Source organism: Esox lucius, chromosome 3 (assembly GCF_011004845.1).
Source record: "Esox lucius isolate fEsoLuc1 chromosome 3, fEsoLuc1.pri, whole genome shotgun sequence".
NCBI classification, from domain to species: Eukaryota; Metazoa; Chordata; class Actinopteri; order Esociformes; family Esocidae; genus Esox; species Esox lucius.
The window spans coordinates 18257357-18271461 of record NC_047571.1 but is presented as its reverse complement, the minus strand read 5'-3'; the positions used below and the strand labels follow the sequence as shown (position 1 = coordinate 18271461).

The following is a 14105-nucleotide window of genomic DNA, read 5'->3' as shown; positions in this document are numbered from 1 at the left end:
GTGTTGCAGAGCTCATCAGTACGTTCTGTAATTCCTAAACCCTTCCTACAATTTGGATGTGAATACCTCAAATAAAAGCTGAGAGACTGCATTTTATGCCCATATTCGTTATTTAACTGTAACTTGAATATATTTTGGTACACAGCTAAAATATCAAAAAGGTGTGTCTGTGTCCAATTATTTCCCGACCTAACTGTAAATGGCTATTGTAGATGGAAACGGCTGATTTTTTATGGAATATCTAAATAGGCGTAAAGAGGCCCATTATCAGCAACCCTCACTTGGATTAATGTTTGCTAATCCACGTTTATCATTTTAAAAGACTAATAGAGCATTAGAAGGGACCACCATTGTCCTTGTCCTGAAGAAACCTTCCATCACCTGCCTGAATGACTACCGCCCTGTAACACTGACCTCCACCATCATGAAGTGCTTCGAGCAGCTAGTCAGAACTCACATCTGCTCCACCTTTCCTGACACCTTGGACCCCTTTCAGTTTGCATACCGCCCCAATAGATCTACGGACAATGCCATCGTCCTGACGACACACACCGCCCTCTCCCACCTGGAAAAAGGCAACACCTGGAAAAAGGCAATTGGATCCTGGACTTCCTGACTGGCAGACCCCAGGTGGTGACAATGGGCAACCTCACCTTCTCTACACTGACCCTGAGCACTGGAGGCCCCCAGGGCTGCATACTGAGTCCCCTCCTGTACTCCCTGTTCATGCATGACTGCATGGCCACACAACTCCAAAATCATCCTCGAATAATGGACAACACTACCATCCTGGGTCTCATCTCCAACAACGATGACACCACTTAAAGAGAGAAGTTAGGGAACCTGGTACTATGGTGCCAGGACATCAACCTCTCTCTCTCAACAACTGTAAGACGGAAGAGTTGATCTGGATGTCAGGATGTGGCGGAGCTGAAGTGGAGAGTCTCCAAATTCCTCAAAGATGAACTCTCTTAGTCCAGACAAGCAATCTCAGCAGTAAAAACTGCCCAAAAACTACTATTTCCTGAGGAGACTCAAGAAATGTGTCATGTCTGTAACTTCTACAGGTGCACCATTGAAAGCATCCTCTCAGGCTGCATTACTGCATGGTATGGCAGCTGCTCCACTGCGGACCATTAATCCCTGTAGAGGTTGTTAAAGTCTGCGGAGTGCATCATCAGCTGCCATCTACCCTTCGTGCAAGGCATCTACCAAACATGATGCCTAAAGAAAGCTCGGAACATCATCAAAGATCACAGCCACCCAGGCTATTGTCTGTTCACACTGCTGCCGTCTGGTAATTGCTACTGGAGCATCGAATCACGCACTTCCAGACACAAGAACTGTGTGCATTAGAATATTCCTTTGCATGTACCATTCATAAGCATATTACTCTCATATGTATCTATAATACTCAGTGCTTCTACCATACTGTTCATACTCCCCATCTTACTCATTCAAAAATGTATGTTTTTTTAATATACATATAATATACATCTTTATGTATATTACTGCCATACCTGCCATATCTATAATATTCAGTACTGCTACCAATATTTCTGCTAGTTTACAGTACTCTTTTTAAACTGCTGCTATGTACAGTGTTGTGTACAATATTGCTTTATCTTCTTGCTATATTTTTGTTGTGTATACACTTTTCTTCTTAAATTCTCACTATGTAGTTGTAGTGTGTCATACCACTATTCACAAGCTTATTACACATTATTAAGTTTACACTGTTGTGAATATTACTGCCAAACTGGGCATATCTATATGTTCAAAAATTACTACCCAGATTGTTGCTAGTTTATAGTACTCTTGTCTATAAACTACTGCTAATATAAATTTTTTTGTGATATTTGTGATATTTTATTATTATTTTCATTATTTTTGTCTGGATATATTTTTGCTTATATATTCTTCTCACTACATAGTTGTCAGGTGCCATGACACAAGAATTTCATTGTGCAGGTTGATGCTGTGTTGTTAAATGCATTTGACAAATAAACCTTGAATCTTGAAAACGCCCCTGAAAACTGTTGTGCTGATTAAATAAGCATTAAATCAGTCCTTCTTTTGACTAGTTCAGTATCATCAGCATCAGCGTTTGTGGGTTTGATTACAGTCTCAAAATAGCTGGAAACAAAGAAACGTATTCTGAAACTCGTCAGTCCATTCTTGTTCTGAGAAATGAAGGCTTTGCCATGTGAGAAACTGCCAAGAAACTGATAATCTTGTACAAGGATGGGTGGTGCTCTCTTCACAGAACAGCGCAAACTGAAGGTGAACAGTGACAAGGGGACCTGGGGTGCTGGACTCCCTAGTTCAGGGCTGGCCAACCCTGTTCCTGGAGAGCCACAGTCCTGTAGGTTTTCTCTCCAACTCTTATTCAGCACACCTGATTCTAATTAGTAGTTGGATGAAAAGCAGACTCAGGTTAGTCACAAATGAGGCTGAAGAGAAAACCTACAGGACTGTGGCTCTCCAGGAACAGGGTTGGCCAGCCCTGCCCTAGTTCTTCCCCTGTCCAGTGTCTGTGTTCTCTTCACTGTTGACATTCAGTTTGAAAGAAAAGGACATTTCTGAGTGACCCCAAACTTTTGAACAGTAGTGTATGCCCACATTGTCAAATACAGCAATTGATTAATACTCAACCCCTCATATCAGCACTCATGTGACCACAAAACACAGAGGATGCCATGTATGAGGAGAATCTAGACTGAATACTACTAAATACGACTCACAGATGGTGACCGCTGACTATTTAGATTTTCATCAGTTTACTTTATAAAAAAAATTTAAACTGATGCAAATCTTGCGACAAAGCTTGTTAATCTCAACAAAAAAACTGTAGTGTGAAAAGGCCTCAAAACAGGGGCAGATTACCTTGATGTTTTCCTTTTAAAAACAGTTTGCTTCGGTGTCCCCAGATTTATGTGACCCAGGCCTGCAGTCCTTTGGTCCCCACGCAGCTCTGCCGTTCTGCTGCATGTTTACCTTGGCCCCAGCCTTTTCAGAGGACTTTCAACTCAGCAGTGCTGCCATCAGGGATGACACTGACTCTCTTGCTCACTGTCTAAATAAAGTAGCCTTAAGCGTCAATCACTTTGTGTCCTACGCTCTCACTGCTTCTGCCTTTCGTACTTTCTCTTTTTCTCCCATTGTCTTTCTTGTGCTCTATCCATCTGACAATAAAATATACCACATTCAACACAGATAAGACTGTTTTTGTAATATCTGCGGTGACAAATACATCAGCCCATTGCACTATTCACCAACAACTCAACAAATACGTTTGAGGCTTTGGTTTGTATTTCTTTTCATTAAATGCTACTGATCTTCACAGCCACAAATCATTTATGGTGAAATAGGGGTGAATGTTGTCATGTACATGACCCTGAACACTATGCATAATTACTCAGAATACCAAAGAGTAGGAGGACCTCAGAAATGAAATGTCTTGTGAATCCTCCCTCAAAGCACCTTGAGTACATGAAAAAACCTTACCAGCCTAGGACTATTTCGCAAATTCGTAGACCTACAGATCGTTTCCTTCTTTTGGAGCACGGCCGGCCCTAGGCATAAGCCACATAGGCGGTTGCTTAGGGCCCTCGGCCTCTAGGGGGCCCCAGTCTGCTACTGAGCCCCGGGGACCAATAGGGAAGGAGGGCCCCAAAATCTAATTTTGCTTAGGGCCCCAAAAGGCTAGGGCTGGCCCTGTTTTGTAGAGATTGGAAATCAATGTTGGGCTACACAGACATGTTCTTGTCTGGTTTAGATCCTATTCCTCAAAAATGTATTTTGTATGTGTTCGATGTGTGGATGGCCTGTCTGAGGCCTGTTAAAGACCTCTGTGTTTCTCTCAAACCTGATCTCTCCATAGATGTCAAGAGAGGCATTTTTCTGTCAACTTCTTTTTTATTCGAAAAGGTATGCTGAAAAAATAATCTGTGCACCGGATCACAGTGTCTCTGGAACCCCCTGTCCCAGCCCATAGATTTACGCTGCTATATTATTGTGCCGAGTGACTAGGGCAGTGTTTCCCAATCCTAAACAATGGGAACCCAAGGGGTGTGTACTTTGGGTTTTGCCCTAGCACTCACACACCTGGTTCAAATGTTACCTCACCACTTACACACTTGATTGATGTAATCAACCTATCATCGATTTGAATCAAGTGAATAAGTGCTAGGGCAACAATTAAAATGAGCACCGTTTGGGGTCCCCAGGACCAGGATTGGGAAACAATGGACTAGGTTCATCCTGTCCTGTCATTAGTCCCAGTTGTTTACTTTGTATTTTTTTATGTGGCGGGGACAAGGGTCAGTCTGAAAAATATGCTCAAGTATCCATTTGAATCCTTGGAATTCTCTATCTAACTTTCCTGGTGTCCAGTGTATTCATATGTTGGACCGCGCCTCAGGATTACCTGACCCCAATAACTCGGGCCCACATGTATTTGTTGACCTGGTTGTCATCTGTAAATGCAAAAACATTGACATTGCCTAAAAGATAATGTACTCTTATAATCTTCACCCGGTACAGGAAGAATAGGACTCGGCCCCTTTCGGGTCTGGTTCCTCTCTAAGTTTCTTCATAATTTTCGACCTACTGGGGTTTTTTTTCTGGCCACTATGTATCAACTGTTGCTTGCTCTTTAGTGTTTCATGCTGGGGATCTGTAAAAGCACTTTATGACAACTGCTGATGTAAAAAAGGCTTCAAAAAAAAGTACTGATTGATTGTGTTTGTCTACTTTCTAAATATTGTTTTCATGCTATGCTGTGATTACATATATCTTGGAGACATTTCATCATTTGTCTTTGGCAGCAGTATAATGTGGTATTTTTACATGATTATCGCCTCAATCCATGACTGGGGGACAACAATGAATGCAAACATTAGTCAACTTATGGGATATGTCCTACACTGAATAAAATCAAAGATTTTTTTTTTTAAAGATACTGAGCTTTGAATTGGAACATATTATTTTCACTAATCTATTCAAAACTAATATAATGCGAGGGATGGGTTGTACAAACAAACTGCTGTTTTTCCTATAATAACATTTCAATCACAATATTGATACCAAACGACTTTCTAAGCCTTCTCTGGCTTATGTGGGATATGTTGTTGCATATAACTGCCCTTATATTTAATAAATTCTCCAACATAATAATGTCAAAGTGCCTCCAGACATACCATCTAGCCATAGCTATAATGTTTGTCTACCAATGGTATCATTTCTAAGGTCTTAAAAATGTACTTCAAACTTAAAGACATGATACATTTTGTTGGAACGCATTGCAAGTTATCATAAAAAGAAAACGTCATTATTTAATGTTATGTGTAAGAGGAAAGGCTAGCTTTAATATAAAATGCAAGAACAACTAGACAATCACTGTATGGAGATTCAAAATCCTCAGAAGGTTTCTATTATTTTCGTCAAAAACAAATTTTCATAACATCTTTCTCTTTAAGATAAATGTGAAAAACAATGTTTAAATAAATGTTTGGTTTGGTTTATTATTCCAACACGTATTTTGAAGAAATCTTCATAGCAGTTCAATTTTTTAAAAATACTGAAAAGTAAGCTTTAATGAAGCAATATTGCCAGAGGGGGTGTGATATATGGCCAGTAAACCATAGCTAATGGCTATTCTTAGGCATGATGCAACATGGAATGCCATCATAGAGCCCTTAGCTGTGGTGTACTGACAATATCCCACAAGCCTTATTGCTCTAATAACTCTGTTGCTAATGCAATTGGAACTGTAAAAATATATTTTTCATCTCAAATAACACTGCTTTTAGCCAATCAGCAATCAGGTTTTGAATTACCTGGTTGGGTTATACTTCTCAATATTGGTCCTAGCTTTTATCAAACCTTCCTGACTCAAGTGGTGAAGGAATTATGTTAGAAATATTAATGACAATTATTTTATATGTGAATTTAACACACAACAAATGTCTGAATATTAAACAAATAAAGCTGGTTATTTAAATGTCAAAACCTCAAAATGGTTCAATGTACCTTCACAGCACATGTTTAGATGGAGTGAAAACTGTACAAATTCCATTTGCTGCAAGACCTATCAAATACCACTATAACACACATAAGCACAGTGTGTAATTTTCCTTCATATATATTCTAAGACAGGGGAAATTATTCCAAATTCACACATCATCAGAACAATTTATTCCAAAGATTTAAATAGGATTACTGAAAACGGTTTAATGAACAAAACAACCAACCAAAGAAATACAAATATCCAAATCATAAAATAGGAAAAGCAATCCAATTCATAAACATGATATTTTTAAAAATAAATAACTAAATAAAAAATTATTTTCAGGACGTGTTTCAGCAGAACAGTCCTGATGGTGAAACTGAAATGCACTTTAAACAGCAGTTTCACAATGACCTTCAGATTAATTCCACTGAAATGAACATTCCACTGAAAGCTAGAGGAATTTCTCTGGCCCTAAAATGGTTCCACTGAGAGTTCTGCAGAGGAGGCACCACTTGCACTCCTAGAAGAGGAGAGGGAGCCATACAGTACAGCAGGATCTGTGTATTGAATAGGAAAGTCATATTCAGATTAAACATCTAAAAAATTAACAACGGACCTGATCTCTCTTAAATAAAAAAAAATGTATTACACGTTTTGTTGTGTGTTAAGTGAAACAAAATAAAACAGTAATTTATCATATTATAATTATGTTTTGAAACCTTTGAAAGGTTTTCAATCTTTATAACATATTTTTCACATTACACTTATAACTGTTGACATGTCACTCTTCAGATGAATCCCCATTGAAACTACACATTCGTCGCCATGTAGTCACTGTGTAACATTATACTCACTGACTAATTCTGTTTTATGACAATGTGTGCTGTGGGTTGTAGAAACAGATGTTACTCTTTTATCAAACGAAAACAATTTAGGGGCAATTTAGCAATGTATCAAATCCACTGAGGTTGTTCATTTATTAACATTAAGCATTTGCATTGTTTAAAGTAATTGTGAAAATCAAATGCATTAGCATCTGTGAATGTATACAGTTAATATCAGTTAGGTAGTTTTTGTCGCAACTAGGAATATTGCAGCAGTCCTCTTTTGTGTTGTAACAAAAAGATGCATCTATAAAATGATTTTGGTGCCATTTGTTCAAACAGTACTTAGCTAGCTGTTGTACATGTCAAGGAGTATGCAAATATGTTCTCTTTTTTATCTTCACCTTAGAAAAGCCTACCTCTACCAATTTCTTTAAAAATAGTACCAAGAAGTTACCACTATTGTAATTTCAAAAGGATAAAGTTTTTGATTATTTGTTGAATGTAGCAAATAATAAAATTTAAAAAATTGGCCGACAGGATATAGTAGTCTTTGACACCCTGTTTAAAACCATAAGCAATTCATTTAGATACAGTAAGAGCCATCAGTGGAAATGCGCAGATTGACAGTCACTGTTAACAATTATTAACTCAACAAGAGAAAGAGAAAATAATAAATCATAAAGGCTGTTTTTGTTTCAGTTCTACTCTATATCCATATCTTTATTTAACAATCATAGTCATTTTTTTCAGCAATGGAAGATTAATAAATACTTTCTCTTGATTCAGGAAGGTTGTCTTGGTAACTTGATAGATTGATTCCAGTTGCGAAAAATATTAGCAGAATGTTCTTCTTAGGATTGGTGCAGGTGTTTTTTTTTTTTATATCATGCTCTAATATCCGCTTTGTCTTGGGGGAAATCCATAACATTATGTACATATTTCTTCATTTTAGACAACAAAGAACATTTGATCCACCTCCATGGTTGGGAGAGACAGAGACTGAGACAGACAGAGATGTTGAGTGCACAGCACTTCGGTCCAGAAAGCATCCAAACTGCAGACTAACAGAATACATTAATGGGCCTCCTCTCACATATTTCCCTTTGTGTTAAGGAGCTATGGCTTTCTCACACCATTCTGGAAATCAATCGCAAATATTCCATGGATGCATCAAACTTGCGGGGGTGTGGAGGTGAGTGGTTTCTGTCTCTGTCCAACAGTTATAAGCAGGTAGCAGGAAATACATCCAGAACCAGTGAGGCACTGAATACTTCCTCTATGCAGCAGCGGGATATCCAGAGACAGAGAGAGAGAGAGAAATGGGCTGGGGGGTTTCATCCCCGAGCTTGGTGACTCAGGCAAGAGCCATAGGACACCAGGTTTCTCCCCTGACTGAAACAGCTACGTCGACAGACTGGCTGAGGCCCACGCTGGTGTAGAGGCCATCCTGGCCTGGGTATTTGACCACAGCAGAGCCACCAGAACCTGAGCCTTCCACTGGGCCACTCAGGACAGAGGGCTGGACCTGTAACAGGACATAAATATTAGTCACATATTCAGGAAAAATGACCCTGCATCGATTTTCTAGTCACAGCCAGGGCATATCAATAAAAGCTGGTCATTATTATAGAGCAGGCAAAAAAATGACTATATTTTTATCAACAAAATGTCCTTAGGCATGATTTCATTTGTAAACATTAATCAGAGATTACAATGTTGAATGACACAATTTAGAAAAATTCTGACCACTTCCCAAACTTAGTAGACTTTATAGTAGGATACTTCCCACAGTATGACTCAATGCTTATGAATTCTATATTCTAAAGACAATATTATTTTTATTATGAATATATCAAATTAAAGTTTATTATTAGCTAAGATATCTCTGTATCTCCTATGTTTCACAGCAATCCCTTTTTTTAAAAAACAATTATTGCAATAACAAAATCTAAAAGGCTCTAATTATATTTTAGATATTCAAATAAAAAGCAAAATTTAAGATTTATAGTTTACTCTAATAAAGAAATGTGGAATAATTTAGTCTTGCTTAATTTGTGAAACAGGACATCAAGGTGTTCCATGAATAGGACAGTAGTTATACAAACACGTCTGCAAACGGCGAAAAACTCGTTTAAAATGTAACTAGGCCTGTCCCACACATGTTTTCAAATCGAAAATGCTTAATAACATTTTTAAAAATACATAATCATTATCCAGGCACCTGCGTGTTCGGAGAGCTGTTCTTCGAGCAATCTTCAGAGTTAGAAGAAGACGTTGACGTTGGAGTCATGGGGACAGAATTGTTCCCTGTGGCAAAATGATTAAACAATTATAAAGAGGACCATAACAGTAAAGCATTTCAGTTACACAACTGAAAAAGCGGACTATTTCGCTTAAGTTAAAATATTAATTGCTTACCAGAGGATCCCTTGGTTTTGTTCAACGTTTTAGGTTTTCTTTTTCTTGTCTGAATTCCTTCTTTCTTCATTGCGAGCGGCCGAGGTACCTGGAAAAAATAAGGAATAAATTAGTCTTCATGTTATCATCCGGAACGTTATCCGTAATTAATGACGAATTTGTGATTTTCGTAAATGTATCAAACCATATAAATTGTGCTGTAAACAATATTATTCAGTAACAATACATTTAGATAATTGGGATAGGAATTAAATAAACGGTGTCCACCATTGCTCCTCAATGTGGTTGAACAATAACGCACAGCAATTACGTACTTGACAGTTACTATAGGGGTATATAATGGCGTGGATCAAGAAGTTAAAAAACATTGTTCACTGGAGACATAATGACAAGACAGAGTCTTACTCCGTGTAGTTTTGTGTAGAGACCACATGCGTTGCACACCGGCTCTCCCTCCGCGTTTCTGCGCCACAAGGTGGTTGTGCTTGTCTGACAGTTGGCACAGGAAAGACCGATTCGTCGGGATGATGACTGGGGAAGGCAATACACAAACGATAAACACATTGTAACAAAGTTCGACGCTACAGTTATACAACGGTGAGCGCATAGCCTACTAAAAAAGAGAGGCAGCCACAACCTCGGGTTGAGGTTAGAGACTAAGATGGTAGTGGAATCGTTGGCTCGGATCCAAGCACTTATAGGCCAATGAATCGTTGGACATACAGGGAAGGGATTCTCCTCTCTTATGATTATTAATGTTAGATGCACTCATTTCCTAAACAAAATATTGGCCATATTGGGGTAATCCAGTTAAAGTTTAGTGTTGATTATTTCGTTAACGAATTCACGGAATGTACGCATCACTGATTTGTTATTAGGCATAACAACTACGTAATGGAGCAAGGAACACATGTAGTTTTCCTAATGTAACGTATGTACATGGGTTGACACTGAATAATTAAATGGCATGTATGACAGACAAAATTTCCTTTTGCATGGATGCTTGCCAGTGTGCAATATAATGGTCCGACATTCTTGTCAATTGTTGGTCAAATTAAATCACCATTATTTAGGGAGCATAGAGATCTTCGGCGATAACCTAAGCCATTGTTTTAAATAAATAGAGGCTGTTGAGTGGCTAAGTAGTCCCCTGAGCGCGTGCTGCTTACCATCCGCTTCTGTGGTTTAATTAATGGTCGGCTCAGTCCATTCATTTTGCTGTACAGGCCGCAAGCGTTGCAAAGAAAGTGGCCCGTCCCATCGCGCCTCCAAAGTGGCGTTGAGATGGAGCCGCAGTTTACGCATTCCCTGCTCTCTCCGAGGTCGTCCAGAAGATCTGCAGAAAGAAACTACACCAGTCATTTACACGTCACTTCTGATATGTGCTAGTGTACCAAAGGTCCGTATTTTTTAAGTGAGCACCTGCCTTGTAATATATAAATGTCATTTTTAATGATTATTAATTATCAAACTCAATCTCAATAAATCTCACGCAACCCTTTAAATGAGACGTCAGGTATGTATGCTACATTAAAAATACAATACCACTTATGTTACCACAGCATTACGAATATTTAATTTAATATTTAATCATCAATGTATGCTTTTATTTACTGCCACTCAAATCTCTAAATATAACGGGACTAATAATCGTTAGGTATAAAACGATTTCAGTGATAGCCTAATTTTCAACCCAGGTCACAAAAAAATAGCCTAATCCTGATTTATTTCTAAATGGAGGTAATGTCTTAGCATTACTATACACATTTTTTTTACGTCTGATAACAACTTGCTAGATCGTGTGAACGTTTAGGACAAATAGGCCGAAACACTCACGTTAAAGTATCATGTCATCATGTTGTAAGTAATTGTCCTCGTCTCGTTTTAAGGTTTTTAAATATTGTTTCGCCATGTGTAGAACGTCGGAAATCAACAGCTATTCAATAAATATACTTTCAGGATCTGATATAAACTTTACGTAATAGTAGTCCACATAATTTAAATTTTTTATATGATAAAAGGCCTACCTCCATTGGGTCCTCGAATCGTCAAAGGCGCCCCTCTGCTTTGCAACGTGTGCAACATGGTGTTATCAAATGGTCCTCCAGGCCAAGGCGAGGACAACTGGGATAGCTGCGGTCCAACATACGGGGAGTAAGGACTGGTGTAGGATCCACTGAGAGGCCGCGAGAGGCCATACTGGTCTCGACTGCTTACATTTAGGTTACTGTAGCCGTTATCCCTGGGCGCCCCGTTGTTCATGGGCGGGCTTGGAGGATAGTGGAAACGGTTGGAGGTATGAGGACTCCCGGTGCTGTAGGAGGGACTCTCCGGAGTAGACTGGGACCAGACTGAGTGGCTGGTGACGGCATGGCTGGGCTGAGATGACCCGCTGGCTTGCAAATAAGGGAGGCTGGGTATCATGGGTCCCACCCGGGAGCTCGGTACATACACTGGGGAGTTGGTGTTGGAGTGCATATAGCCCCCAGAGCTTGAGTCGTAACTCGCCTGGCTCTGGTGGGCCGCCGCGATGGCTAGGGTTTGATACATGTCGCTGGGGTCGACAATAAGGCCCCCTTTATGGTGTGGGTGCGCTCCACTGGAGATGATGAGTTTGTTGCCCTGATCTAAATCCGTGAACAGCGTGATGTCCTCTGGGGTGGGAAGGGCTGTGTTGTTGTTATGGTGTCCGTGTCCGAAGTGGACGTAGGAGTGTAGAGAGGATCTGCCTGGCCCGTCGGTGCGCCGATGTCCCACTGAGTCAAGTTGATCGGTTGGCGGCGGTGACCTGAGCCCTTCCGAGTCGTGCGCGTGGCTGTTACTGTCCCTCCTGTCCTGACCGCCGTGTAAGTAATTCTGTTCAGCCGGTGAACCTGGGCTGCTGGACACTTCTCGCTTGACCATGGACCAGCTGTTTTCGCCCAGGTCCATCCAGGATCACTTTCCATACACCGTAGGGCTATAAAATTGTGAGGTTGTCGTCGTTGCTGGGAATTAGAGAGTAATTTGTAAAGGATCAATAGGAAAAGAGGGGCTATCACACTGTAGATTGGTCCTTATACGTCATGCTGTTGAACTTTTTTTTATTTGTCCAAAAAAGTTACATTTAAATTACCAACATAATATAAGAGATGACGTTACATATTAAGCGATCATTTACGACATGTTATCACCCATGATAATAATATTATGTAAGCTACGCAATTCAAACCCAAAACTGCCCTTGATGTGGGCTTGGTTTCATTTTAAGCTTTCGCGTAATTTTTGAGAACATGAAATAAGAAAATTAAAAAAAAAAGATATGATGATTATGGACAATTGTATTAGACATTTTTGAGAATACCACTTACATGATTAATCCATTAGAAATGTAACCACCGCAAACGCTACGACCAGAGGAGTTGAATCCATCCATGTCAAAACCCAATCCTCCCCTCTCGAGATAGCCTCTCCATAATTACAAAAAACCACACGCCATTACAGATAGGAAACAAAACGCAATATGTCTTCGCAGAGAAGAGATAACCGCTTGATAAGACGTATAACAGATAAGACCCAATGGGCAGGGTAAGGGTGACAAAACAATACCCCAAATGATTTAGGTTCTGCGCAGCTGGCACCCAGAAGCACGAGCACCGAAACCAGATGTTTTACCAATACTGGACTAAAATATTAAGGACAGAAGAGCAAGGAACTGATATTCACCACATACCTAGTTCTCTGCCATCAGACGCTGGTTCAAGTTTCCAATAGGGTCGTAGCTGTTCTCCGGGAAGATAGGAATGAAAGTGTTACTGCGTTCGTGACGAGGTTTTTAGAGAGGAGGTGCTTCTCCAAGCTACAGTTACAATCTGAGGGCGTTCTCTGATTGGATTTCACTTGAGCAAACACATCTACTCAATGGGGGTGCCAGCCTTTGAGAGACTTGATCACGTCTAAACTGTAAATGAATCAATTCGACGTTTCAGAGAACGCGAAGGAAATAATAAAATCGAAATATGAATACACTAGCCTATACAGAAATATTAATAGTAAAGATCGATTTTCCAGTCCACTTGGTTTGAATAATTATTTTTTTAATATTCATTAAGTCTATAATCAAATAATATTGTGTAGAAACTGTATTGTTTAATACAACTATCATGATGCCTGAGTGGTAGTTATAATTGTCCTTACAACTGAGAAAAAAAAAGATTTAGCCTACATTTATTCTTTAGAATGTATTTACACGTAGTTCATCTGTAGTAGCAATTAATTCGAAAGTAACATATTTTCAAAATAGGCCTATATAAAACTGCTGACGTCGAATACAGAGTAAAAAAAACATATTTCAGGTCCACAAACCGCAATATAGGCCTAAATTAGTAATTATTTAGAATTCATTAATACTATTATTATTTTTTGAAATTAAATAGGAATGTTATCCAAACCTCGGCAAGGAGCCACGATTGCCTCTTTAACATTGACTTGTTTTGTTTTTTTGTTTGTTTATTCACCATTGTAGCTTTATGTTGGGGCAGACCATTCACTAATTCGTTTATTTAAGTTAGACGCCTTCATTTGGGATCAAAAGGGTTCAGGCCCATAGAAGCACAAACTCTCAGCAGGCATGTGTTGTTGCAGAAGGGATTACTTTGAACTGGCGATGATTCTTTCAGTTGGAATATACATCGGCTCAGTGAAATGATCAAAAGTAACCAGGTGTCAATTAAACCATTCATTTACTAGTCTTCTGCACTCCTTCCAAGGGATAACAAATAGGTCTGTCGTTAGTCAACCTGGGAAGAATTCAACTGGTATTTCTATCTATTTACATTTTGTCTGGATAACACTGGTAGGCGATACGG

General features: G+C 39.3%; 1 protein-coding gene across 2 annotated transcripts; it reads right to left on the bottom strand.

Moving 5' to 3' along the window:
- Positions 1-5507: 5507 nt before the first annotated feature.
- On the bottom strand, positions 5508-13078 carry gata6 (GATA binding protein 6). 2 transcript variants are annotated; one of them, XM_010886572.5, is made up of 7 exons: positions 12971-13078; positions 11286-12245; positions 10428-10594; positions 9664-9789; positions 9259-9346; positions 9062-9147; positions 5508-8365 (listed from the first exon to the last, which is right to left on the bottom strand). In XM_010886572.5, the coding sequence occupies exons 2-7, from the start codon at positions 12187-12189 to the stop codon at positions 8195-8197; spliced, it is 1542 nt and encodes a 513-aa protein (XP_010884874.3). In that variant the 5' UTR covers positions 12190-12245; positions 12971-13078; the 3' UTR covers positions 5508-8194. The 2 variants fall into 2 exon arrangements, with proteins under 2 accessions (XP_010884874.3, XP_010884880.3); XM_010886578.5 differs by lacking the exon at positions 12971-13078 and adding an exon at positions 12609-12940.
- Positions 13079-14105: the final 1027 nt, after the last annotated feature.

Coding starts and splice junctions, on each gene's coding strand:
- gata6 (XM_010886572.5), bottom strand. CDS start 12,189: ATGGACCTGGGCGAAAACAGCTGGTCCATGGTCAAGCGAGAAGTGTCC. Junction 9,790..10,427: donor TTAAACCACAGAAGCGGATG/GTAAGCAGCACG, acceptor TGCCTTCCCCAG/TCATCATCCCGACGAATCGG. Junction 9,148..9,258: donor CAAAACCAAGGGATCCTCTG/GTAAGCAATTAA, acceptor ATTTTGCCACAG/GGAACAATTCTGTCCCCATG.